Source organism: Mustela lutreola, chromosome 10 (genome assembly GCF_030435805.1).
Source record: "Mustela lutreola isolate mMusLut2 chromosome 10, mMusLut2.pri, whole genome shotgun sequence".
In the NCBI taxonomy this organism is placed as follows: domain Eukaryota; kingdom Metazoa; phylum Chordata; class Mammalia; order Carnivora; family Mustelidae; genus Mustela; species Mustela lutreola.
The window spans coordinates 8,108,530-8,136,432 of NC_081299.1; the positions used below are offsets into that span (position 1 = coordinate 8,108,530).

Genomic DNA, 27,903 nt, shown 5'->3' on the forward strand with positions numbered 1-27,903 from the left:
GGAGAGTCTGAGCTGCCTCTGTTTCATACTCAGGAGTTTCTGCTAATACAAATTGGGCCCCGGAGCAGATAGCATCCCCTCAGCAGGCTTGCTTTAGGGCATGGCAAATGGAAAGTTTGATTATCTCATCATAGGACTCTTGCATATTACACGAGCTGTTCCCACCCCTTCTAGGCCTCTCTCCCTTTCAAGTCTTCTGCTTTGCCCTCCTCCTCTGCCACCTACCCTCGCCCCACTCTGTTTCTCTCTCCCCTTGTTTCCTTATTCCCATCTCTGCCTGCCCGCCCCCACCCAATTCCACTCTCCTCTCCGTCTCCTCTTTCCAACTGTCTCTCATCTCTCCCGTTTCCTGTCTCTCTGTCTCTGCTTCCCTCCTTCCCCTCACCCTCTCTTCCTCACTTTCTTTGGGCTGTCGGCAGCCCCCTCTCTTCCTGGACAGACCGTCTAATTGAAATGGAGCACTCTAGAGAATGTTAATAGGAAAGGCAGCATTAATTAGCCAGCTCTGGCATAATTAGCTTCCTCTTCTCAATGCCTGGCGTCTAACTTGATAATGAGTCTCTCTCCGTCCAAACAGAGGACAGGAGGGACAAGGGGGACAGGCCATGCCCGGGGATGCTGGAAGGCCTCCTGCCTTCGGGCCACCCTGCTGGAGTCCTCAGGCTGCCCAGCCTGCCCTCTCCTGCCAGGCCCTCCTGCTGCTTGTGCCCAAGTCTTGGGGAGACAGATGCCTGGCCCCGGCTCATGCCCAAAGGTTTGACGTTGCTGGAGCTGCATGTTAAGTGGTCTGAGTCTGACAAACAGTGGCTGCAGCTGCAGCGTCTCAAAGAGGGGGTGGGGAGCCATGGAGAGTTCTTGAGGAGCGCCGTGACAGGCATCTAGCTCTGGCAGAGCCCCATGGCAATAACTGAGCACATGACGGCCCCCAGAGGGGAACAAAGAAATCCGTTTATGTGACACGTAATGAGTAATATACTGCACAGACTGCAGTGCGCTCCAACCCTTGACCTACCTTGCAACAGTGTGGGGCAGGGATGGCCACCTCTGTTTTACAGACAAGGACTCTGTGATTCGGAGGGATTTTCCCTGCTGCCAAGGTTCAAATGACCAGGACCCAAATTCGGGTCCATCTGATTCCAAAGATCGTGTTCTTTCCCTTTTACCCTGATACTTCTGCAAGGTACTTCAGAGTTGCTGATTAAATAAAAGTGATTCTAATGGAGTAACACTTCACATTGGCCATGAGTCCTGAAATCAGAGCATGAAGCAAAAGCTGGGAAATCATGTGTAGTAAAAGTTCCCTTCGAAGACCCTTACATGGGAAGAGATGTCTCTTCCGTTTGCAACTGGGTTGTGATTCTCCCTTTTCTGTGACCTTGAAAGTCAAGATCTAGATGGGGGAGGTGAGGGACAAATAACTTTTTTTTTTTTTTTTTTTTTTTTTTTTTTTTTTTTGCTTTCTGTGTTGTGTATGAGTGATTGGATTCAGTTGAGTTAAATGCCTGCTTGATTTGTAATTCCATCGTAGTATTCGTGGACAGGGTCAATCCCCAGGGCTGGGCAACTGTAGCCATGGGGTACCATCCTCTCCATCTCTCCAGCTTGCTGACCCTCTCCGTCTCCTGTAGGCTATGGACTCGGAGGATGACCCTTTGCTGCAGGATGTGTGGCCAGAGGAGGAGCAGGAAGAGGAGGAGGAAGCAACAGATGAGGCCTTGAGGAGGGCCCAGAAGGCAGGGCCGCAAGCTGGGGGAGCAGGACAGTGTTGCTGGAGGCGTTGGACCTTGCCTTCCCGGCCCCCGGCCTCGGGCTTCTGGAGTACCCTGGGCTGGGCTTTCACAAACCCGTGCTGTGCGGGGCTGGTGCTCTTCCTGGGCTGCAGCATCCCCATGGCCCTGTCAGCCTTCATGTTCCTCTACTACCCGCCGCTGGACATTGACATCTCCTACAACGCCTTTGAGATCCGCAACCACGAGGCCTCCCAGCGCTTTGACGCCCTCGCGCTGGCGCTCAAGTCCCAGTTTGGGTCCTGGGGGCGCAACCGGCGCGACTTGGCCGACTTCACTTCTGAGACGCTCCAGCGCCTTATCTCAGAGCAGTTGCAGCAGCTGCATCTGGGAAACCTATCCCGGCCGGCCCCCAGGCCCCCACGGGCAGTCTTTGAGGCCCCAAGGCGCCGCCGCCCAGGCCAGTCTCCCGACACTTCTGCGGACCAGAAGCCAGAAGCCAATCGGAGTGGGCGTCTTCGGCGCGAGGCCCCACCCCCGGCGGATCTGGCAGCCAACCAGAGTGAAGGCCCAATGAACCAGAGGCTGGAGAAGAATGGGCAGTGCCAACCCAGTGCCCCGCCCCCTGCTGTGGCTGCGGCCAATCAGAGCCGAGCCCGCCGAGGGGCCTCACGCTGGGACTACTCCCGCTCCTATGTGAGTGCCAACACCCAGACGCATGCGCACTGGCGCATCGAGCTCATTTTCCTGGCCCGCGGCGACGCGGAGCGAAACATTTTCACCAGTGAGCGGCTGGTCACAATCCACGAGATTGAGCGCAAGATCATGGACCACCCGGGCTTCCGGGAGTTCTGCTGGAAGCCCCACGAGGTGCTCAAAGACCTCCCACTAGGGTCCTACTCCTACTGCTCCCCACCCAGCTCGCTCATGACCTATTTCTTCCCCACCGAGAGAGGCGGCAAGATCTACTATGATGGCATGGGCCAGGACTTGGCTGACATCCGGGGTGAGCAGACCTATGTGTGGCTGGGGGGTGGGGTTGGATGGGGAGGGGCGCGTCAGGGACGGGGCCTCTGTGAGGCCGGGGGTTGGGTTTTCCTGGGGTTGAGACAAGGTGCTTTAGAGGCGCGTGGGAAACCGGGCCTTGAACTCACAGCTGAAGGAGGGCAGGGTGGGACTTGGCCGTGGGGCGGAGTCAGGCTGGAGCTGCCTGCTGGGCGTGACCTGAAGGTGACAGGTTGAAGGGCTGGGAGCAGGGTTGGGTGTGAGATGGGATTCCAGGGAGGCAAAGAAGGAGGTCTGGACGCGAACCAGGGTTGAGGGAAATTGGGAGTTAGAGAAAGCATGGGCTGCGGTTGGGCCTATGAGGCTGGTTAGAGGGAAGCCTGGGAGTGGTGGCAGAGGACTGGGCATCTAACCAGGGGAAGAGACTGGGGTTGAAGGGAGACCAAGGTGGGGTTCGTTGCAGGTAATTTGGGGATGAGACTTGAAGAGGGTTAGAGAATGGTCGAGGGGCTTGGGGGCTTAGGTGTGCCTTTTAAGGGACACATGGACAGGGTTCTAGGGAGAGGAAGGGGGACTGCAGTGGGAAGGTGGAGTTCTAGGACTGCAAAGACTGAGCCTTGGTATCAGGCGAAGTTCACATGCAAATAAAATGTGAATTTATTGGGGGCTGCCTGAGCAGGTCTCGGGGGCTGCCGCTCGTGGTTAGTGAGTTCTTTAAACCCTCTCTCTGTCCTGTTAGGGACAGTTGGAGGCAGCCTGAGGGGGAGATGCCTACCTCCTTAGAGAGGAGTCAGATGGTGAGGAGGGCAGGGTGATGTTGATGGAGGGCTGGGGGTGTTGACCCTCTGAGTTCCTTGGGCCCCCGCCCCTGCAGGCTCCCTAGAGCTGGCCATGACTCACCCTGAGTTCTACTGGTATGTGGACGAGGGCCTCTCCGCAGAAAACCTCAAGAGCTCCCTCCTGCGCAGCGAGATCCTGTTTGGAGCACCCCTGCCCAACTACTACTCGGTGGACGATCGCTGGGAGGAGCAGCGGGCCAAGTTTCAGAGCTTTGTGGTCACCTACGTGGCCATGCTGGCCAAGCAGTCTACTAGGTAGGAGGTCCAAATGCACCAGTGTGTATTTGCCCTTGTGTATACCAGGAAAGGGCTGTGTTTGGGCAAGAAACTATCTTCCCTGGCTTCTTTTTCCTAAACCCCAGATCACACATTCTCAACCTTCTCCCTAGGAAGTCTCTCTTCCCGAATCAGGAGCAGAGCCAGGTGCATCCTCGCTGTCACTCTGACAGCTGATAAACCCTTTTCTTGATCAGTGCTCATGGGTACTGAACATCACAGCTTTGGCAGAGGCAGGGAGTCCCGAAGCCCTTGCCCCCCGGAGGTGTGGAATACTGCTTTTCTCCTGAGATGGTGCTAGAGGGCTTTCTGGAAAGACTCTTGACCAGGGAGTATTGGCCTCTCTGCATCTACTACCCAGGGAGATAGTTGGTGAGTCGCTCTTCTTCTCTAGGCCACAGTTTCCCTACTTGTAAAATAGGAATGGTAAGTCCTGATACCCTTCTAGAGGCATTAGGAGGAGATGAGCCAAGAGATGCGAAGGTGCTCTCAGGCAGTGAGTGCTCTGGTTGTCTTTCAGACGTTGGGGTATGTGTCTACGAATACAATGAGAAAGGGAATTAGCTAGTTCATCTGTCAGTCCTGATGGACAACTGGAATGCTTCTCAGTCCTTTGCCCTGACAGGCCAGCCCCATACATAGGAGGAAATATTCTGCCTGAAATACCCTTGTTCCCTCCGTTACCCATCCATTAGTTTGCGCAACTACATTGAGCAATGACTGTGAAAATCAGCTAACATTTATGTGGCACAGAGCAGGCAAAAGCCCCTTCTACACATCTCATTTAATCTTCACACTGACCCAGCAAGGTAGGTGCCATTCTGATTATCTCCGTTTTATAGTTGAGGAAATTGAGGCACAGCACAGTTAAGGAAGTTGTCCAAAATGATAAATGGTGGAATGACATGAAAATCCAGGCTTTCTGGGGCGCCTGGGTGGTTCAGTCAGTTAAGTATCCGACTCTTGATTTCCACTTAGGTCATGATCTCAAGATCCTGAGATGAGCTCCGCACTGGGTGTGGATCCTGCTTAAGATTCTCTTCCTTCTCGGGCGCCTGGGTGGCTCAGTGGGTTAAAGCCTCTGCCTTTGGCTCAGGTCATGATCCCAGGGTCCTGGGATAGAGCCCTGCACTGGGCTTTCTGCTCGCTGGGGAGCCTGCTTCCCTTCCTCTCTCTCTGCCTGCCTCTCTTCCCTACTTGTTCTCTCTCTCTGTCAAATAAATAAATAAAATCTTAAAAAAAAAAAAAAAGATTCTCTGCCTATGCTCTCTCTCAAAAACAAACAAACAAACAAACAAAACAAAACAAAACCCAGACTTTCTAATCTGGACTCCTTACCCTTTGTGCTTGTATGCCAGTCGCTGCACTCGGAACCTTCTCCCAGTCATGTTTCTTTGCCAAGGAACCCCCTGTTCATCCATTAAGATACAGCCTGGGCAGATCAAAAGCCCACTCGGCCCCCTTCCACCATGCCCTTCCTTCTCCCTACAGGAGGCAGGAAAGAGCATACACTGAGGTAGACATATCTGGGGTCACATAACAGCGACTTCGCTTAGCTGTGGTAGTCCCAGTGAGTTCTTGCACCTCTCTGAGCTCCAGTTCCATCATGGCCCTTGACAGTCTGTCGTTTAGTTGTTTAATTCCTTGTTTCTGAAAGGGCAGCCCTCAGATCAGCAGCGTCAGCATCACCCAGGGCTTGTTATAAATGCAGACTCTCCAGGCCTTTCCTTGACCTGCAGGATTCCCAGGAGATTTGTTTGCACATTAAAGTTTAAGGAAGTCTAGTGTCATTACGTTTCAGTAGACTGGGAGTCTGTTGAGACTGGGATTGTTCCTGTCTCACTTCTACAGGTTTAGCCCCTGTGCCAGGAACCCCGTATAGGGATTGTCTTGGGAATGAGTGAGTGGATGGGTGGATGGATGAATAAATGGGAGTGTTCCTGAGAAAGGTGCTTTGCTGGGTTGGGAAGCTGGGAGGGGCTGGCTGAGGAGGATCTTTAGGGTTTCAGATATGGACAGTTCCTTATGGGTAATATGATCAGCTGCTGAGTCAAAACCTCCACCTGCGTAGAAAAGCCTCTCGCCCCCCTTCCTATCCCCTTAGAGCTTCATAGGTTTGGTGACAAGCAGAATCCCTGTAGACTTGGCTTCAGTATCTTCTTGTAGAATAATCAGATCCTTTTATTATTCTATTATTGGTTATCCAAGAGATGGCAACATGTACCTTAACTTATTGCAAAATAGTACACATAATCTCTTTTACTACTTCCTTGATAATACTAGAATCTTAGAACATGTTCACTGCACTTATATCCCTTCAGCCTTTGCATTTTGTTGCATGCATTTTAATTCTATGTACATTTAAGCCCCGTAAGACATTACATTATTACTTTACTGAATCAGTACTCATTTATATTTACTCACATATTTACTTTCCCTGTTGCTTTTCATTACTTTCTACAACTTCATGTTTCCCTCTGGAATTGTTTTGCTTGTATCTGAAGAAGTCTCTTTTTTGTTTGTTTGTTTGTTTGTTTGTTTGTGGTTTTTTTTGTGCAGGTTTGCTGGTGATAAATTGTGTTGTTTGCCTAGAAAACATCTTTAATTTACTTTCATTTCTGAAGCATATCTCTGCTTGTATAGAATTATAAATGGGTAGTTTTCTTTTATTGCTTTAAAGTTGTTGGTCCATTGTGTTCTGATTTCCATCATTTCTGTGGAAAAGTCAGCTGTAAATATTTTCGTTGCCCCTTTGAAACGTATCTTTTTTCTCTGGCTGCATTTAAGATTTCTTTTTGGCTTTGGTTTCAGCAAGAGTAGGAAAACTATGATTTATGTTGGTGTAGTTTTCTTTGTATTTGTTCTGCTTGGGGTGCACAGAACTTCTTTAGTCTGTAGGTTTATAACTGTCATCTGTTTTAAGGGTTTCCTGGGTATTTCCTATTCAAATATTGCTTTTACCTTTTAGGAGTCCTTTTTAGAGTTCTAATTACACAAATGTTAGATCTTTTCACTGAGTTCCATGTATTTTCAGTGCTCTTCCCAAGGTTTTAATTTTTTTTCTATGTTCTGGTATATGTTACTTTCTGTGTTTAATTTCCTTCTGTGTTTTAGATATTCCAGTTCACTGTTATACTCCAGTCTTATGTTATATCTAATCTGCTAATTAATGTCTATTGAGATTTGAAGGTTAATGTTACATTTTTCTGTGGAGAATTTCCATTTGATCCTTTGTTATTGATCTAAATCTTTGGCGAAATTCTTCAGTTTTATTTACTTTGTCTATACTATCCTTTCTCTCCTTAAACATATTAATTATCATTATTTTAAAGTCCTTATCCATTGACTTTTGATATAGGGATAACTTGTGGATTTGTTTCTGTAATCTGTTCTTCACTTGATTTTTGGATGTGGTCCTGTCTATGAGTATGCCTGGTAATTTTTCTAAAAGATTTTATTTATTTAATTGACAGAGAGAGAGCTAGGGAGAGAACGCAAGCTAGGGAGAGGGAGAAGCAGGCTTCCCGATGAGCAGGGAGACCAATGCAGGGCTCAATCCCAGGACCCTGGGATTATGACCTGAGCTGAAAGCAAATGCTTAACGACTGAGCCACCCAATGCCTCGTAATTTTTATTGAGTGATGAACATTGTGTATAAAAAACAAAGAAGTCCAGATGATATTTTTTTCATGCACAGAAAGTTTATCCTTCTCTCCACTAGGCAGAGTTGTAACTGATTACCTTAAGTAGCCAACCATTTCACTGAGTCAAGGCTATTTTGCAGCCCTGCAAAGTCTCAGTCTGCCTCTTGTTTGCTCTTGATTCTCTAGAATTTTCAACTGGGAACCTGGTGTATTCTGCACAACTCTTTCCCTTGACAGGTTACAAACTCTAATATTTGTTTCTCAAAACTACAAAAACAAAAACAAAGCTCCATGTCACCTTTTCAGAGGTTTCTGCTTAGACTTTTAGCCTAATGCTTCCTGCAGCTCCAGTACTCAGTACAAATACTGAGAAAGAAACTGACATTTTGCTCTGCTGGTCTAAAGGTTTCTGCCCAAAACTCTGCTAATTCATCTGACTCCCAGACTTAATTTTTAGCCTTCAGCCTGTGTTCAGAATCAGCAGATGCCTCCAGGATGAAAACAGCCACAGAAGGACAATTTACCTTTCCTAAGTTCTCTTTCCAGAATCTTTCTAGAGTTCCTTTCCTCATTATTCTCATATACTCTCTACTGTCCTCAGATTATTTTTTTATTTTATCTGACTTTTTGTAGTTCTTGGCAAGAATATTTTTTTTCCTTGAGCTATTCCTTTATACCTGAGAGTAAAAATTTGGGCCTGTGTCTTTTTATAGCCAGCAACTAAGATAGGACCTAGAACTTCAAAGGCACTCTATAAATGCTATACAAATGAATGAATTAATTAATTAATAACTAAGGAATTGCTTGATCTTTCAGTGTTCTACTCTAATGAAAGATCCATTAACCTATTTAGTTCAACAAAGTAGATAATCCAAAGATCTTTTCTACTTGGCTTTTAAATGTTCCATTTGGTTTTTTAAACAGCTTTATTGAGATATAATTGACATACAACCCAGCTGCATATGCTTAAAAATTACAGCTTGATTAGTTTTGGTACATGAATACACCATAAAACCTTTACCATAATCAAGATGGTGAACATATCTACCTCCCCCCAAAGTTTGCTCTGTACCCTGGCTAATGACTCCATCCTCCCCATTCTTGTCTGTCCACCCCTATCTCAGGCACCACTTTCCATTTCCTATTACTGTATACTGGTTTTCATTTTCTAGAATTTTATATTCTTGGAATGATACAGTATGCACTCATTTAGTTGACCTCTTTCAGCCTAATTATTTTAAGTTATATCCATGTTGTTATAGGTATCAATAGTTTGTTATTTTTAGATGCTGAGCAGTAACCAGTGTGTGGAGATGCCACATATTTCTATACAGGTATCTAATTGTTCCAACATCGTCTATTGAAAATATCATCCCTTTAACAAAGATTGCCTTTGCACCTAGGACAAAAATCTATTATCCTTATATATGTGGGCTTCTTTATGGTCTCAATGTTCTATTTCATCAATCCATTTCTTTATTTGCATATTTTAAAAATACACACACACACAGGGATATTTCAACTTTAAAAATTTCATTTAAGAAATATACATAGGGATAGTAATGTTTTCTATTTCTTCTTGGATGAGCTGTGGTAGTTTTGAGTCTTTCATGAAATCTGTTCATTTCATTTAAATTGTCAAATTTGTTGGTATAAAGTGGCTCATAATATTCCCTTATTATCTTTTAAATATCTATAGGAACTAGAGATGTCACCTCTTTCATGTGTATCTTCTCTCTTTTTTCATGATTAGTCTGGCTAGAGGTTTATCGATTTTACTATTCTTTTCAAAAAACTAGCTTTAGGGTTCTTTGATTTTTTTTCTATTGGTTTTGTTGTTTTTCATTAACTTTTCTGATCTTCATTATTTCCTTTCATCTGTCTACTTTACATGTAATTTTCTCTTGTTATACTTTTTCAAGTAGAAGCTGAGGTCATTAATTTGAAACCTTTTTTCTTTTCCAATATAGGCATTTATTGCTATAAAATTCCTTTTCAGTATAGTTTTAGCACATCCCATGAATTTTCATATGTTGTGTTTTTATTTTCATTCAATTCAAATAGTTTTTTTAAAAGATTTTATTTATTTGAGTCAGAGAGAAAAAACACAAGCAGGGGGGTGGGGCAGAGGGAGAGGAAAAACTAGAAGCAGACTCCCCACTGAGCAGGGAGCCTGATGCGGTCTTGATCCCAGGACCCTGGGATCATAACCTGAGTCCAAAGGCACTTAACCTACTGAGCCATACAGGTGCACCTCAAAATATTTTCTATTTTCCTTTCTGATCTCTCTCTCTCTCTCTCTTTTTTTTTTTAACACATGGGTTACTTAAAAGTATGTTATTTAGTTTCCAAATATTTGGTGATTTTCCAGATATTTTGTAGTTGATTTTTAATTTAATTCTTTTGTGGTCAGAGAACATACTTTGTATGACTTCGGTCCTTTTAAATTTATTGGGTCTTGTTTTATGGTCCAGATTGTGATCTGTCTTGTTAAATATTCCCTTGTGCCCTTAAGAAGAACACATATTTTGCTATTGTTGGGTGGGGTATTTAATAAATATCAATTAGGTCAAATTGGTTTATTGTGTTATCTGGATGAATTGAACCCTTTATCATTTTGAAATTGTCTTCTTTATCCCTAGTAATACTCTTTGCTCTAAAATTTATTTCATTTGTTATTAACATAACTATTTCCACTTTCTTTTGACTTAACATGGCATATATTTTTCTATCCTTTTGATTTTAACCTGTTTGTGTCTACATTTAAAGTGGGTTTCAGAGGAGCATGCAACTCTTAATCTCAGGGTCATGAGCTAGAGACCCACGTTGGGTGTAGAGATTACTTAAATTAAAAAAATCTTCAAAAAATCATAAAATGCATTTCTTGTAGCAGCTAGGTCTTAATTTTTTAAAGTTAGTGTGACTGTATCTGCCTTTTAATTGGGGTATTTAGACCATTATAGTTAATGCAGTTGTTAATAGGGTAAGACTTAAATCTCTCTTATTTTATTCTACTTATCATATATTCTTTGTTTCCCTTTTCCTCTCTTTTGCCTTCTTTTGGACTAATTCATTATTTTTTATTATTGCATTTTATTTCCTTTGTTAGCCTTTTAGCTATAACTTTTTATTTATTTTGGTGCTTGCGTCAGTGCCTAGAGTATGCAACCTTAGATTATCACAGCATACCTTCAGATGATGTTACACATATTGTATATCGTGTGAGAGCCTTACAGTGGTATACTACCATTTCTTTCCTCCTGGCCTTTATGTTATTTTTGTCATGTGTTTTATTTTCATACATGTTATAAATACCACACTACATTATTATTTTTGCTTAAATGATCAATTATCTTATAAAGAGACTTAAACAAGTAATAGGAAAGTTTTACATGATTTTGCTATTTCCAGTTCATGCCTTTGCTATTTCCAGTTCTTTTCATTCCTTTGTGTAGATCCATGTTTCCATCTGCTATCCTTCCCTTTGTACCTGAAGGACTTCTTTTGACATCTCTTGTAGTCCAGATGTCCTGGACTTTTGTGTATTTGGAAAAAGTCTTCATTTTGCCTTTGCTTTTGAAATATAGTTTTGCTGGGTATAAAATTCTGGGTCAGCTGTTTTCCTGGTAGGTAAAAGGTACTGTTCCATTATCCTCTCATGTGCATGGTTTCTGATGAGAAGTCATCCTTAGTTTTGTTCTTCTGTATGTAATGGGTCTTTCTCCTCAGGTTGCTTTTAAGACTTTCTTTTGATTACTGGTTTTGAGCAATTTTATTATGATGGGCATTGTTGTCATTTCATGGTTTGGGGGGTTTTTTGTGGGTTTTCTTTTCTTTTTTTTTTTTTTTTTTTTTTTTGTACTTGGAGTTAGTTGCTTGAGCTTCTTGAATCAGCAGGCTTATAGTTTCCATCAAGTTTGGGGAAGTTTCACTCTCCTTTGGGTGGATGAGATATATAACTCATTATGCTGCAGGGAGCCCAGCAACTCTCAAGGTGATAAGTGAAGATAAGCACAGGATCCATTTTGATTCTCATCTCTCAGGTATCATCATCCTGTGTTGTCTCATGTCCAGAATCTTGTTTTATATATTTTCTTTCTTTTTTGTTATTGTTGTTGTTGTTAATTTTAAGGGGAGGGTAAATCTAGATTTCATCTTATCACTCCATCATGGCCAGAGGCAGATGTCCCTCCTGTTTGTATTTTAAAATTCAATGTGATCAGCTGGTTATGTTTTTGTTATTATTAAGAATAGCTTGTGTTCTCCACACATGAAATAGCTGTGTGGAAGCTGGTTTGAATTTAGGGTTTTGCAGTGAATGTTGAGGATTGGGAGATGACAAAGGATTCGACAGTGATTGACTATCGTCTGTGTCAAGCAGGGTCTCAACATTGGCCATACATTTGAATCACCTGGGATTAAACCCTGATGACTCAACCCCACCCCAGAAATTCGGGTTTAATTTGTCTAGTGTCCAGCCTGGACATCAGGATTTTTGGAAGTCCCCAGGTGATTCAACATAGAGCCAAAGTAAAGAGCCTCTATGGAGATGGATAGCTCCTCTGCCTCCAAGTGTCAACAGCCATCTGCAACCCACTTCTGTGTTTCCTCTCCACCCCTCCAGCAAAGTCCAGGTTCTATACGGGGGGACGGACCTCTTTGATTATGAGGTGCGCAGGACCTTCAACAATGACATGCTCCTGGCCTTCATCAGCAGCAGCTGCATCGCAGCCCTCGTCTACATTCTCACCTCCTGCTCTGGTAGGCCTCCTCAGAAGGCCCAGCAAGAGCCAGCTCCCCTCCCCCTTCCCCGTGTGCTCCTGTCCCACCAAAGCCTGCCTTCTCCAGAATGCCACGTCTTGAATCCACTGTGTCAGAGCTGGTGGAGCGGGGTGTTCAGAGATCACCTTCCAACCCCAGGCAGGTGGACTGTAGTCCAGACTCAGCTCGGGCCATACCTGAGGGCCCCTGCTCCCAGGACCCTGCATGCTTAACCTTGTACCCTTTGACCATTGTTTCCTTGCTAAAAATTTTGTTTTGGGGGTCTGGAATATCGGGCCCTCCTTTATGGATTATTCCATTGCATGTTTTATAGTCTCAGGTCAGCTGCCCTTTTGTCCCTTAGTTCACCTTAACACTACCTTCCCACATATCCTGGCTGCTTCTTACTGTGTATACAGTAGGTACTCTCTATTGCCCAAGCAAATGGCAGGTTCATCATACCTTCACAAATGGAAAAGATATCCTTTCATTCACATAACAAATACAAATTCAGCACTGACTATGTGTCGGGTGCCCTGAGGCACCAGAGATCCAGTAATGAACATCACAGACACATTTACTAGCCCCATGGAACCTCTAGTCTGTTGGGGTGACAGATGTGAAATATATAATAATTCCCTACCAGCAACTGAGGTCAGTTCTACGAAGGTGAGGGCCTGTGAACCACCCACTCAGATGGCTCCCTCTGCCACTCTGGCCTCCTGCCTGGACCCTTCTCTCTGGGCATGAGAACTGTTCAGGGCATACCCGGGCAGTGGAGGGTACTCTGTGGGGACACAGGGTATGAGGCAGGACCCAGTTGTGTGCCCAAAGGGTGTGTGGTCTGTTTGACCCTCCCACTCTAACCCATGTACCTCTCGCCCTGCCCAGTGTTCCTGTCTTTTTTCGGGATTGCCAGCATTGGCCTCAGCTGCCTGGTGGCACTCTTCCTGTACCATGTGGTCTTCGGCATCCAGTACCTGGGCATCCTCAATGGGGTGGCTGCCTTCGTGATAGTGGGCATCGGTGAGTTGCCTCTGTGGCATGGCAGGAAGGGTGGAAAGGAGGTGAAGATTTGGAATGAGGGCCCTCATCCTGGGGAAGCGTGGAGGGTGGGACTTGGATTCTGGGGCGGGGGGGTTGCCAAGTCAGATGGGCCTTTCCAAACTCCAGGCTGAGAAGTAGGACTATCAGGGAGCCTGACCTCTTGGGGGGCCACTCAGGGTTGGTGCAGGCCCAGCGTGGGTCTGATTCTGGAGAAAGCAACATGATCCTGAGCCTGCCCCTGCTGGCCTGGGGCAACCACCCATAGGTGTGGACGACGTCTTTGTGTTCGTCAACACCTACCGCCAGGCCAGCCACCTGGAGGACCCACAGCTGCGGATGATCCACACCATCCAAACGGCCGGCAAGGCCACGTTCTTCACCTCCCTGACCACGGCTGCTGCCTACGCAGCTAATGTTTTTTCCCAGGTGAGAGATGGCCTTTGTCCCGGGCTCAGCCTCCCCCTTATGCCCATAGACCCTGGGCTCGCTCCTCCCACTCACCCCTTCTCTTGCAGCCACACAGCCTTGGCCTCAAGGCTCCTGCCATGTCCCTAGACTCCGTTCCTGCTCCTGGATGATTGCCAGAAATTAACAAATGGAGAAATTACAAAAATACAAATAGTATTTATTATTAATGCTCATTAATAGTAATCCAACCTCTGCCCTGAAGGGTATGTGACAATTTGCAAAGCTCCTCCACATTTAGTTTTTAAGACATATGAGAAAGGTACAATTACATCCCTTTTTTCCTAATACTGAAACTGAGGCCCAGAGAGGTAACGTGATTTCCTCAAGGTCACACAGCTGGTCAGTGGTGAGCCTGACCAAGTCCACAGACCCCCAGTCCAGAGCTCTTCCCACCCAGCAGCTTTACCCTACATTGTCATCCTTCTCATCAATGTCCCTCTCATTGGCCCCATGCTCCTTCAGGCCCCTGAGTTGGGCTCAGGAGAAGGATCTGAGTTACTGAATTTGGGCCAGGTCCTTGGTGCTGACAGAACCCGAAAAGCAGTGAGCCCACCCGAGCCTTCAAAACATTTAAGGACCTAGGCCAGGTATCCCATTTAGAAACCACTAGATGCTTTGGGAGTATCCAGGTTTCGCTAGAGAACTGTGTCCCGAAAACAGGCAGAGCTGGGTTCTAGGTTCCTTTTGTGACTGGCTGTGTGACCTTAGGACCTCCAGGCCTCACTCACCTCCTCTGTGGATTATTCAGGGACTGAAACAGGCTGGTTGTCCAAGTTTTTCACAAGCAGCAAAGGCTTGCACGCTGCTGGTTAGTTTCCCTCTGACCGCCACATCCCTGTGTGTGTCCCTGGGACACTCCATTGCTCCGCAGCCCCGGGAGCACCTGTGAGCACTCTCTCCCTTTCCCTCACTCACTTGTGGCCTGCTCTAACAGGCTGTCTTCCTCTGAGCCCCAGTCACTCGGGTAACATCCGTTAGCGAGCGCTTACTCCGTGCCAGATGTCACTGTGGGCAGCGAGGCGCAGTGTGGACCTGAGCTTCCCCCAGTCCCTTGCCTTCTGAGGTCCTCCTGGCAGCCTCGGCCTCCTCATTCCCCCCGCCCTGCATTCTGGGAGTGGTCTGGGGTCCAGAGAGCCTTTGGCTGCAGGGATGCTGGCTCCCTGGATGCCGGACCCGAGCAGCCTCACAGCCCACCTGTACCTCTCCATTGCCAGATCCCAGCCGTCCATGACTTTGGCCTGTTCATGTCTCTCATCGTGTCCTGCTGCTGGTTGGCTGTGCTGTTCACCATGCCGGCTGCCCTGGGCATCTGGAGCCTTTACATGGCACCGTTAGAGAGCGCCTGCCAAACCAGGTGAGTGGCCATAGAGCTGGAGGGACCGTGCCCTCCTCCCACTGAATGTCCATAACAGGTCCTCCAGGAACGCCTGCAACTCCCCCCTTCTACAAGCTTTCTGATCCTTTATGGAGCACCTTCTGTGTGCCCAGTTCTCTGCTGGGCACTCCTGCAGGCACGAGGAGGGAGAAGAGGATCCTGCCAGGTAGTTACCATTTGGGAACACTCCTCCATGCCAGGAAGTGGGCCACGTGCTTTTATATAAGACCTTATGCCCCCCAGGACCCTTGGAGCTAGGTTCCCTTGTTTCTCCCTGTTTACCGATGAGAAAGCAAGGGCTGGGGGAGGGTGGGCGACATTCTCAAGGTCGCCCATTCAGTAGGCAGCAGAGGCAAGATTTCAACCCAGTGGTCTGAATGGCCCCCACGCCAGCCTCCATGTTAAATGCTTCTCGCATTCTCGCCTTGGTGGAGTAAAATTTAGACATAGTGCACTGACTATGTCTATCTAAAATTTAGACATAGTGGGATGGGTCAGCCCCCAGTTGCTGCCAGAAGGTGCAGGGCTGGGGTCTTGCAGGCTGAGTGATCTGGGAAGGTAAGAGAGGACAAGAGGGAGGGCTGGAGGCCCCAGGGAGCCGGGCCGGGGTGGCTGGCTGGGCTTGGGTACTAGGGAGGACAGGCGCTCTGGGATTGGGGCAGGCCGCACCAGGGCAGGAGACCCTCTCCCTGGATCATGGCTGCCGTCACCCTTTGTCTCCCTAGAGGAAGTGTGGTGGCACCGGAGGTCTGGGTGGAGGGGGCGGGAGAGGGACCCAGAAAGAGATCAGGCAATGGGCTCCTGGGAGTCCGTGCTGAATGTCCCCCAGGAGACGTCCACAGCAGCATGTTGGGGCTCAGGATGGTAGCTGGGGCCTTGCCCACCTGCCCTGCACACCTGGGGTCCTCGGGGCTCAACCCGTTCCCCCCCACACACACTGTCTCCGCAGCTGCCACCAGAAGTGTGGCCGCAAGAGCTCCCTGCACTTTCCTGGGGACGTTTTCGCCGCCCCGCAGCGGGCTGGGGACAGCCCTGCCCAGGGCCCCATGCCCTACCTGGACGATGACATTCCCTTGCTGAATGTTGAAGAGGAGCCAGGTGAGTGTGGCCTCAACCTGCCCTGCTGACCCCGGCAGGAGCTGAGCCTGCCCCTGTCAGGGAAGTCACTTTTGCCAAGACAGTGTGAGGACAGGCTGGTGCTCACGGTTTCGGGCATCCTCATCAAGCATTTAGGCTTCCCTAGAGAGGATGGGGACCAGGGTGGCCTTTGACCTCTGAGGGGCTGCTGCTCTGTCCTGGCAGTGTCATTGGAGCTAGGAGATGTGGCCCTGGTGTCTGTGCCCACCGAGAGCCTCCAGCCAGCCCCCGACCAGGGCAGCCGTGGCCAGCTTATTGCCCAGCTACAGGAGCTGCTGCACCACTGGGCGCTGTGGTCTGCTGTGAAGAGCCGCTGGGTGATCGTGGGTAAGTGGGGTCTCTGCCTCCTTCCCCTCAGACAGGCAGCTTTTCCCCAGTGCCTAAGGTATGGGGGACAGACTCCCCCAAAAGACGCATTGGCGGTGGGAGTCCAGCACCCCTCCTGCAAATGATCCTGGGTTGGCGTCTCGCATCTCCCCTTCCCGTGTGGAATGGAGCTGGTCCCCCATAATTGTTGCTGATGGAGCACCCGCTGTGTGCCAGTCATCACACCGGGCTGTGGAGCAGATTCTTGGGCTCTGGAGTCAGACCAGCTTGGCCAGGTTGGAATCCTAATTCTACCATATACTGGCTGGGTAACCTGGAGTATGTCAGTCAGTCTGAGCCTCAGTTTCCTCACCTGTTCCTGAGGATAAGAATAGTATCTACTAGGGCAGACGGAGGGCAAACCACGGTGCAAGGAAAGAACTCGGCCCAGGGTGTGGCACGCAGTAAGTGCCCAATAAAGGCTCAGTGCTGTTATTATTCTAATCACGAGGTGCCTCGTTAGCGCAGTAGGTAGCGCGTCAGTCTCATATTATTCTAATCACGGACTGTATTTAGGGCTGTGTATAATTAAGCAGACGTGTGGGCTCTTTAGAAACTGTTAGGTACTCTCTTGCCCAAGAGTGCAACCTTGCAGCTTCTCGTCTGCCTCCCCAAGTGACACAAATAACATCCAGCCCCGAACCCCAGAGGACCAGTCCCTGACCAGCTTCACCCACAAGCTGCCGTGCCACACCTCTGCTAGCTTCCTGGGGACACTGCCCCCCCCCCACTGCTCCCCCATAAAGGGAGCAGCTCTTCCCCAGGGCTGTGAAGGACCCTCCCTAGCCTCCCGGGCCCACCTAGCGTGCCTCCTCTCCTGGCAGGGCTCTTCATCTCTGTCCTCATCCTGTCCCTGGTCTTCGTCAGCCGGCTCCGCCCCGCCAGCCGGGCCCCCCTGCTCTTCCGGCCCGACACCAACATCCAGGTGCTACTGGACCTCAAGTACAACCTGAGTGCCGAGGGCATATCCTGTATCACCTGCTCAGGTGAGAGTTCAGTGGGGTTTTCCCCCCGGCTCCCTGCTCTCTTTGGAGTTCAGGTCTCAAAGACTGTCAGCCTGTGAGATGCAAGGTCCAGGCTCCTATCACTGTGCGACCTCAGCAAATCATTTCACATCTGAGCCTCAGTGTTTCCCCATTTCTTGAAACAGGTATTTACCAAGTGCTGGGGAAACTGTCGTGGGCCAGACAGGCTTCCTGAGCTCTGGGAGTCCATTTGCCTGCTAGGGGCCAGCATTGGAATAGTAGGTAGCTGTGATGGAGGGAGAACGGGGAGCCTGGGGAGCTCAGCATCACAGAGGGCTTCCTGGAGGAGGCAGTGTCTAAGCCGAGGCTCAAAGAAAGGGAAAGACTTAGCCAGGCTGAGAGAGAAGAGAAGAGGTCTTGGCAGAGGGAAGCACCAGCGATGGGCAAGGCCGAGGCCAAGTGTGAGAGAGTCAGTCACAGGAGCTAAGGCAAGGCAGGTGGGCCCGGGCCAGGGACTGGAGGGCTGGCGTCTGCATTTGATTCTAACAGTCAGGCAAACTCCTGGAGGATTTTAGGCAGAGAAGAGCCATGATTCAGTGTCCTGGGCACCGTGTGGATATGGATGGGAGGGTGAGGGTGGCAGCTGGCCGGGAGACCAGGCAGGAGGCTGGTGCCCTCGTCTGACCCCGAGTCAGCGGGCCTGGGGCCAGCATGCTCACGGTGGCCGTGGAGTCAAGAGGTTTCGAGGAGGTGAAATCCATAGAAACAGTGATGAGGTGTGGGCATCAGGAATGAGCAAGGAGGTGAGTTGAAGATGTCGCCTTGCTTTAGAGGTCGTCTGATCCAGGCCCTCATTTCACAGGGGGGAGCCGGAGGTTGGGGTTGGGGCCAGGGGAGGCTGGCGCAAGGTCATACAGCTTTGCCAGGTCCGTTAGAATCAAATGAGAGGATGCTGGGCTTGTCGTTCCAGCTCCTAGGAGAAGATGCACCGACTGCTGTAATTGCCTTCATTTAATTAGGGCGGTGTTCGCATTAACCTGGCCTTCCCCTCGGTAATGGCATTAGCCAAATGCGCGCTAATCGACTGCAGCTCAGAGAGGTGCTTGAAGAGCGCCTCCGTAATTGGAGCCAGCCCCGGCCGCATCCCCAACTCTTCTCCTGCCCATGCGTACGCATCGGACTTCGTGACCACTGCTGCTTGGAGGCCACCTGCTGTCCCCCGGGGCTCAGAGTCAAAAAGCCAGTCCCTGTTTCCTAGCTAGGTGAAACCCACAATGGTGCTGAAGCTCCTAAAATTGTCCAGAGAAGGGCCAGGACGCTGGCCCAAGTCCAGCCCTCAGCCTCTTGGCCCTCTTGGCTCCCTGAACCGCCCTTTGGGAGGCCTGTTGGGTTTGTGGCAGAAAGGGCTTTCAGGGCCACCAAGACAGGATCCAAATGAGGCTCTTCCTGTCACTTCCTCCGCAGGTCACAGAACCTCCCCGAACCTCTCTGCTTTCTCCTCTGTCATATGGGGTTAATGATAGTGACCTCCGAGAATTACTGTGAAGATTGCATCTTTGAGGGTGTAAAATTCTTCTTATGAAACAACAACAAAGGAAACCAGAAAATTCATCCCAGTTGTTGAGGCCAAACAGGACAATCTCCTGTCATCTCAGCTGGTGGATGGCGTTCCATTTCTACCTGTTCCTGCTTGTGGAGCATTTATCAGCTAAATGCGTGAGAGGCAGTGTCCTGTTTGGTCCTGCCGCCCACCCTCTGGAGGTTCAGCATCACCCATTTGACAGAAGAGGGGCGTGAGGCGCGGCGAGGGTGAGGAGGGAAAGTGTCAGTGTCTTTCTCCAGATGGAGCAGACAGGTGCCTTCCTTTTGCCTTAAGATTCCTGCAAATTCAATATTTGGCATTTTTTGTTCAGTTCTATCCAGTTTCTTTCAGACCCCTGTCGCCCGTCCCCCGAGCCGGGGGCCCCGAGGCCCATGTCCCTAGGGTGGCCAGCTCTCTCAGTCTCTGCCTTCCCCTGCTGGGCTCAGCCAGGGAGGCCCGGCTGTCCCTAACGAGCTGCGGGGGTAGGTCTGTTCCAGGAGAAGCCCCACAGCCTGCAGAACAACATCCGGACGTCTCTGGAGAAGAAGAAGCGGGGCTCGGGGGTTTCCTGGGCCGGCCGGCCTGAGGCCACCCCACAGGGTTAGTGGGGAGTGTGGTCTGGCTGGTGAGGGAGGGGGGTGGCTTTGAGAGATCCTGCCTTAGTACTAGGGTGTTCCTGATGAGAACAAGGGTCTGTGCTTTGGGGACACTGAGGTGGGGTTGGGTTGGGAGGTGAACTCGGGCCCTCGCCCACTATCCTACTAGCTCTCCTCAGTCGGAACAGTGGTATCCCCTCCTGACACCACCCCAGCCAGGCCTTTGGCTTCCCATGGACCTGCTGCGTGTGCCAGATCCTTCCTCAGTGTCTGGGGACGGGCAGGAGTGTCCTGAGCCCCAAAGAGTGACTTATCCCTGCCCAGATCCCCATCAGAGCTGGGACACTGGGACCCGTGTGGGAATTAGCTCCCCCATGGGGCACTTCTGTGTGTCCTTGTCACCCCATGGCTGTCTTCACCCATCTGCACTGCCTGCCATTGTCATTCGCAGCTCTGGCCCTGCCCTTCACCCCCGCCCCCATCACAGGCAGCAGGGCAGCTACCCTAGCCCAGACGGCACATCTTCCCACGACTTGTAACGTCGTTGCCAATGTGGCCACCTACTGTGCCGCCCCATCCCGGTGACCACGACCACCTCCCACTTCCTCCGTGCCCACCACCCCATCCCCACGTCCACCACCAGCATCCCCCATCATGGCCATGGGTTTGGTCCAGTGGAGAGGAACAGAGCCCACATTTAGAAAGGAGCCCAAGTCAGGGCTTAGCTCCTCGGGCCACAGAACAGAGAGTGGGCTGCTCCAAGTCCAGGGAAGCCAGGCAAGGTGACTGTCTGCCCCTTCTCCACCCTTCATTTGTCTCCCAGACTCCCCAGGCACCGTGTATGTCTCCAAGGTGAAGAGTAAAGGCCACCCGGCTGTGTACAGGTTCTCCCTCAACGCCAGCCTACCAGCCCCTTGGCAGATCGTGTCCCCTGGGGACGGGGAGGTGCCTTCCTTCCAGGTAAGCCTGGGCTGCAGTGATGTGGACTGCCAGTATGGGGAAGGGGCCCTCAGAACCACACTGGTGGACCCTGGCCACATCGGGAGGGCGAGGCAGGGTCTGTGAGGCAGACGAGGACCCTCTCCCAGCCGGGTCTGTGGTACCTACAGAGTAGTGACGGCACAGGCTTCTAGGTCAGGCAGACCTGGGTTCGAGTCCTGGCGCTGCCATTTATAATCTGTGTGTCTTGGGGCAGATTGCTTAATCTCTTTGAGCCTCAGTCTCCTCATCTGTGAAATGGGGTGCATAAATGACAGCCAGGGTTGGAGGTACATGAGGTAAGGGTAGGTAGTGCTTAGGACACAGGAAGTGCTTGGTAGCTGGTAGCTAGGTGACTATTCTTGGCAGCTGCTCCGGCACCCCAGAACAGGGCCTCTAAGGGCCGCCCCAGTCCTCCAGTTTCTCCCTCTCAGGAATCATCTGTGTTTCTTGGACAAGTTATGCCCTGGGTCAACTCATTTGTTCAGGGTTTCTGTTTCCATCTGAATGGTGCGGTGTCTGCGGCATTTCCTGACTCTGAGACTTTGCATTGCTGTTCCCGCTGCCTCGAAAGCTTTCCTTCCAGCGGAACGCATGGCAGGCCCCTCGTTGAGGCCTCAGCATAAATGTCACCCCCTCAGACAGCCCTGCACTGACCCACTTCTTGGTGTGCCCTCCTCCTCCCCTGCCCATGTATCCCCGGTCTTAGCATCCTGGCACATTCATAGCCCCCAGTAGAACCTAAAGCTGTTGTGCCTGGGGGCTCCCTGGAGGCAGGGGCCAAGCCCATCTTTCTCGCTGCTGACGCTCACTGCCCAGCTCAGGACCCGGGCAGAGTAGGTGCCCCGCTGGGGGGGAGGACCGAGGCTCAGACAGGGAGAGAAGGGCGTGCTCCATCTTCACACTCGAACCCAGGCCTCCTGAGCCTCTGCCCAGGGCTCTGCCCCGCCCCTCTGCGGGTACTGGGACAGGGTCGGGGAGCTGCCCAGGAGGGAGGGAGGGACCGGAGCCTGAGGCTGGGCCCAGGCTGAGGCAACCCCCCGGAGTCACCTGTCTTGTCTCTGTCAATCCACTGCTTAGGTGTATAGAGCGCCTTTGGGTAACTTCACCAAGAAGCTCACCGCTTGTATGTCTACAGTAGGGCTGCTCCAGCCGGCGAGCCCCTCCCGCAAGTGGATGGTGACGACCTTGGCCTGCGACACCAAGCGGGGCTGGAAGTTTGACTTCAGCTTCTACGCGGCCGCCAAGGAACAGCAGCACACGCGGTAACAGCCTCGTGGATAAGCCCCTTTTGGCCAGCAGGACCACCCCCTCCACCGAGAGATGTCAGCAGGCACCTTTAGATGCCTTTAGGCTCCTGTCCACATGCACACGTGTGTTCAACTAGTTCCCAGCCCAGGGCTGGGGAGCGGGGGACGCCTGCGCAGAGGATGGGCCGGGGACCCGCTCCCCTGTCTGCCCCCTGCCCCGCGCTGGCTCCGCCCCTCCCTGCAGTAGCAGGCACGTCTCAGGCCTTTTGCACTTGGGGCTCCCTCTGCCTCAAATGTTCTTTCCTAGCTCCTCAGGTGTGATGACTTTTCTCCGGGATTCAGGTGTCCACTCCAGGGTCCCCTCTTGGGAGAGGCTGTCGCTGACGGGAACTCCCTCCCCGACCAGAAGAACCAAGCGTTTCCCCCTGCTCCCTATCCAGCCCCCAGCACCACCTGGAATCACTCTGACCTGTTTATAACCTGTCTCCTCGGGAGCATCCTTGACCATTTCTGTCGCTGTGTCCCCAGCGTCGGGCCTGGCACCCAGGGGGTTCTCGGTGAACACTGGCCAAATGAGTGGATGTGTGCGCTTTTAACCTCCTCTCCAAGGCACTATTCACTCTCTACATATAATTAATTCAGTAAATATTTAATAAATGCCACCCCCCACACCACTCCTCCCCCCACCCCCGTTCCGCCAGACCGTAAGGAGACAAGAGAAGAGACTGTCATATTTACCTTCTGTATACTTGGGCCCTGCCTAGTGCCTGGCACGTGAAGGTGCCCCAGAGTGCTTAATGGGTGACAGCATTCCGTTCCTGGGGAGGCAGGGGGCTCCGAGTGGCTGGGGGCACCTGTATTCAGACCAGGGCCTCACATTCATGTGTCCACTGAGACTGTATTTCATTGCTCACTGAACAAACGTGGGGCACCGAGTGTGTGCCGGCACCCTGCTGGAGCTGGGGCTTCAGTGGTGAACAAGACAGATGTGGCTCCTGCCCTTAGGCTGGCGAGCGGGAGACAACAGCTAACAAGTCAACCAGTGTCGTTGCTAATGCTGGCACGTGCTCTGCTCTGGAAGGGGGAGCAGTGCTGGGCCTGGACAGCGATAGTGCGGACCCTGCCCTGGGGACACATGGGGCTCTGGTCTCTGACCGAGCCTGACCTTCGGGCTCTGGGCACCCACAGAGGCTGGAAGCCCCTTGGGGCAGAGGGCAGTGGCATGGAGGTGGGGGAAGGTGACCAAGATGGGCTCACTGGGCCCTTCCAGTCCAGGGTACCTGGGCTCAGGGGGTAGGGGTCCCTCTGCCCATCCTCCCCTGAGCCCGGGGCTGGGCTTGCTTTGCATATATACAATAGCAAATGGGATCAGGCTGCCTGGAGGAGCTTAGAACTTTCTAGAAAGAACCTTGAGCTATGTCAGGTCCAGTGGTGAACAAGCTAACCATGGAACACTTGCTTCACACAAAATCTTGAGGCTCAGTAATTGTTCCCATTAAAGCAGGGGGTGCTTGGGAGCAGGGAACTGCCAGGCTGGCCTGGGCCCCTCTGCGAACTCTTGCACCCCCTGGAGGATGGTTTGGAAACTCCTGGTCTCCACCCTCCTGGCCAGGGGTGGGGAGACCCACACAGAGCAGGAGGCTGCTGAGCAGGAGCCCCTGGCAGGGGGGGGACCAGGAGTGACCTCCACATCCCAGCCCCCAACCTGAGACTACATCCTCGTGCTGGGGGGTGGGGACCCGAATCCGTCCCCGCATTCTTCTTGTCCTTGTGCACAGCCACACACGGCTGTGCTGGCCTCACCTCCCAGGCACCTCCTGGCCTTCCCGGCCTCAGCCAGGCTCCTTTGCCTCCGCAGGAAAGTGTACTTTGCTCAGTCCCACAAGCCTCCTTTCCACGGGCGCGTGTGCGCCGCGCCTCCCGGCTGCCTGCTCAGCTCCAGCCCCGACGGCCCGACCAAAGGCTTCTTCTATGTGCCCAGTGAGAAAGGTACATGCCGGGAGGCTTGTGGGGCCTCGGGAGGCTGGGCCCCGCCTTCGCATACAGATGTGACTCCCTCTGCAGTGCCCAAGGCCCGCCTCTCGGCCACCTTCGGCTTCAACCCCTGCGTGAACACGGGCTGCGGGAAGCCAGCCGTGCGGCCGCTGGTGGACACAGGGGCCATGGTCTTCGTGGTCTTTGGCATTATTGGCATCAACCGCACACGGCAGGTGGACAACCACGTCATCGGAGACCCGGTACATGGGCCCACTTTGGGCAGATGTCAAGGGGCCAGACCGCACCAGATGTGCAAACAAACACCAGCCCGGGCGGCCACTGGCCCAGCTCCCCACACATCCTCTTGCTCCTCTGACCGCTCCTGAGGCCCCGACAGGACCACCACGGGCCCTCAGGAGTGGTTTCTCTTGAGGAGCGATCAGGGCGGGGCTCTCAGAATCACCCAGGAATCTGGGTACATTGTGGGCCTGGGCTGGTTGCCCTTCACCGTGAGGGGTTAGAACGGAGCTAAGGGAGATGCAGGTGTGTAAACTGCCCCCCACCCCCCGCCCTGCAGGAGGCCGCTCCCTGTACCCACAGCCCCTGCTCTGTGCCTGACTGCAGGGCCCTCCCCTCTGTGTAGGCTCCTCGCCCTGTAGATGTCTGTGCCCTGCGCTGGGCTCTTGGGCTTTGGAAGGGAGAGAAACTGCTGGAGCCATGGGGTCTGTGTGACACGGATGGGTGCTGAGTGTGTGTGGGAAGGACCGTGGGTGTGACAAGGTCAGAGCTCCTGCCTTGAGAAGTCAGTCTGGCTGGGTAGACAGGATTTCAGACCCGAAGTAGTTCGGGAGCCAGGATAGCCCGGATCTGTGTGCTCTGTCCCGACCGCGAGTCCCCCAGGTGTTCAGAAGAGGGGGGGAGGCGGGGAGGACACAAAGCAGTCGAGGGAGGACGGAGATTTGGCTGTGCGGAGCAGCGAGAGACAGGAGGAAGCCCAGGGTAAGAGCTTGTGAGTCAAAGCAGGGCTGAGCCTAGGGGTCTGTGCTGGGAGCAGAAGGTGCTGGTCGGAGCGGGACAGAGCAGTCTCGGGCAGGGGGCTCAGGCAACCATGCAGAGACTCCAGTCTGATGTCTGCGATGGTGGCCGGGGGCTGGGGAGGTTCTTCCCCTTGGGGTGGGGCTCAGGACCGAGTTCCCAACTCATTGAGCGGCCCGTGCCCACTTGTGTCTCCTTGGGAAAGGGCAGTGTCGTCTATGACAGCAGCTTTGATCTCTTCAAAGAAATTGGGCACCTGTGTCGCCTCTGCAAGGCCATCGCGGGGAACTCGGAGCTGGTGAAGCCAGGCGGGGCCCAGTGTCTGCCCTCAGGTGTGTGGGAGAGCCATTTGCCAGAGGGAGGACACACCGGGGAGGCCGTGCTGCCCCTCCCAGGGCGGGCCGTCACGAGGACCTCCGTGCCTGGCAGGGGTCCGGCAGACACACGTCCTTGCTTGAGTTTGTGTCCCTACTGGGGCGAGGGGCAGGGGGTGAGACTTCTAGAGCCAAATCGTGCCCCGACACGGATTGGTGTGGAGGTACATGAGTGTGCGGGATGTGTGCCGTGTGTGGGGGCACACCTGCCAGAGTGGCTTTTCCCAACCAGGGCTGGGGTGGACGCCACTAACCCGGGCGAGGTCATGCCAGGGCTCTGCTGAAGGAGACCCAAGGTGTCCTTTTCCACCCCAGCGGCAAATGACTGTTGCAGGTCACCTAAGCGCCCACTGCCCCTGGTGACCGACACATGTTAAGGCCAGGGGCTTGGGGGGAGGGCAGGGCCCCTCCTACGTGCCCTCCCAGCAGGTGCACACGTGCCCTGGGTGGGACAGGGCGGGGAGGGGAAGGGGCGTGCTCCCAGGGTCCCCAGCCCCACCGCCTCTCTCCCCCCTTCCTCCCTACAGGCTACAGCACCTCGTCCTTCCTGCAGATGCTGCATCCTGAGTGCAAGGAGCTACCCGAGCCCAACCTGCTCCCGGGGCAGCTGTCTCACGGGGCGGTGGGCGTCAGGGAGGGCCGGGTGCAGTGGATCTCCATGGCCTTCGAGTCGGTGAGCTCCCCGTGGCCTCGCCAGGCCCAGGGCTCTCCTCTCAGCGCCCGGCCCAGATCTGAGAGGCGGCTCTATGGAGGGGGGGGATACTGCAGCCCAGAGAGCTGAAGTGACTCCCCTTGGCTCCCACGGTTATGGGTGTCAACATCAAGTGTGAAGCCAGCCGTCTGACCACAGGGCACTGCCCTTTCTACCATGCAGACTGCTCCCCCCATGCCAGGGCCTGTGTTGCTTTGTCGCCTCTGGGGTGGAGAGCCCTGGCGAAAGTTCAGAACGCTCCCCTCTGCTGCTCTGGGACGCTGGGCGCTAGGCCACAGTCCTGGGTGCTGGGCCGCCTCCAAGAAGCTTGGAAGCCAGGGGACCCGCCATCCGCACCCCTCACTGCCTCCTCCCTCATACTGACACTGCCTGGACTCGGCCCAAGGAGGGAGGCCCACATGCGCACGTGCGCGCGCACATACACACACACACACACACACACACACACACACACACACACACACACAGAAGCACGCCTGACCTGGGCCTCTGCAGGCCCCATGGCCATGGTGCTTGGCTCCAGAGGCTTGCCGAGCCTGCCGCTGCTGCCCGTGTGCTGAGACCTGGGGTCCAGTCCCAGCCCTGATGCTGGAGCGCTCTGTGTCTCCTTGTGCCAATCACGGCTCCCCACCGGCCTCCAAGGCCTCCTCTGAAGCTCAGGGTGGGATGTCCCTCCCCGCTGTCTGGCAGGCCCGGGAAGCAGCAGGGCCGTCACCTAGAGATGCGGGGAATGAAAACCAGGCCTCGTGCTCTGGCCTGGGGCCCTGCTTTCCTTGCCGCCATCTGCCAGTCGCCGCACCCAGCCCCAGAGCCCCTCCCAGTCCTCCTCCACGGGAGCCCCAGGCTCATGTAGACACCACTTCACAGCCCCAGGCAGTTTTAAAAATTGTGGTAAAATATGCATTGTAAAATTGACCATCTTAACCATTTTTGGAAGAATGGTTCAGTAACGCTTAGGATATTTACAACCGTGATGCAGAGTTCCACCATCCGCCTCTGGAATTCTGTCCCGAGAGACACCAGCTCCCTCCCGCCCCTCCCCCAGCCCTTGCACCCACTGTTCTACGAAGTGTCTCTGGGAACCTGGCTTCTCTGCGCCCCCGAGGTAACCGGAATTGACGGCACTGGTCTTTCTGTGTCTGGCTTATCTCATTCAGCGTAACGGTCCCCAAGTTCACCCACGTCTGACCTATGTCAGAATCCTCTGCCTTTCAGAGGCTGAGGCCCTAGACAGTTTGAGAGAGGACAGAACCCCTCTCGGGCTTGGCCATACCACAGAGTGTCGCTTCCAAGCAGACCCCACCAACGCTCAGACACACACATGTGCACGGACACACTGTAACGTGGTGTGCTTGGGGAGAGCAGAAGTGGGTGTGGGAGCAGGCGAAGGTCCAGGAGAAGGCTGAGTGCCTGTCCTCCCGTGGAACAGCTCTGCGGAGCTCGGGGCTAGAGACGGGCAGGATGCTGGGCCGTGACAACAGCTCTGATGGGGAAGCACCGCGGCTTGGCAGAGCCCAGCAGAGGCCTGTCTCAGGGCTTCCAAGAAGGCTTCCTGGAGGAGATAGAGCCCATGAGAGGCTTGAAGGATGTTGGGAGTTGGCGGTGCGGGCAGAAGGAACTGTGTGCACAAGCTGGGGCGTGAGAGCTTGGGGGCTCTGGGAGCTGCCACTGGTTCTGTTAGGAAGGGACGGGGACTTTGGTGGCATCAGAACTTGCTGCCCTTGTAAGGCTCACACATGCACCCAGAGGCTGGTGCGAGATAATCCCGGACTGGGGCACTGTCCGTGTG

General features: G+C 52.5%; 1 protein-coding gene across 1 annotated transcript in view; it reads left to right on the forward strand.

Annotated features, from left to right (window-relative positions):
- DISP3 (dispatched RND transporter family member 3) overlaps positions 1-27,903 on the forward strand; it is a 55,026-nt gene that overhangs the window by 17,475 nt on the left and 9,648 nt on the right. Inside the window, exons 2-17 of the mRNA XM_059137120.1 lie at positions 1,629-2,733; positions 3,607-3,826; positions 12,116-12,252; positions 13,144-13,278; positions 13,565-13,725; positions 14,982-15,121; positions 16,092-16,240; positions 16,445-16,606; positions 17,470-17,631; positions 19,679-19,792; positions 20,612-20,748; positions 21,847-22,031; positions 23,875-24,005; positions 24,081-24,253; positions 25,234-25,360; positions 25,930-26,075. Coding sequence (XP_058993103.1) covers positions 1,632-2,733; positions 3,607-3,826; positions 12,116-12,252; positions 13,144-13,278; positions 13,565-13,725; positions 14,982-15,121; positions 16,092-16,240; positions 16,445-16,606; positions 17,470-17,631; positions 19,679-19,792; positions 20,612-20,748; positions 21,847-22,031; positions 23,875-24,005; positions 24,081-24,253; positions 25,234-25,360; positions 25,930-26,075 — 3,381 coding nt within the window. The 5' untranslated portion in view covers positions 1,629-1,631. The remainder of the gene's footprint in view (positions 1-1,628; positions 2,734-3,606; positions 3,827-12,115; positions 12,253-13,143; positions 13,279-13,564; positions 13,726-14,981; positions 15,122-16,091; positions 16,241-16,444; positions 16,607-17,469; positions 17,632-19,678; positions 19,793-20,611; positions 20,749-21,846; positions 22,032-23,874; positions 24,006-24,080; positions 24,254-25,233; positions 25,361-25,929; positions 26,076-27,903) is intronic.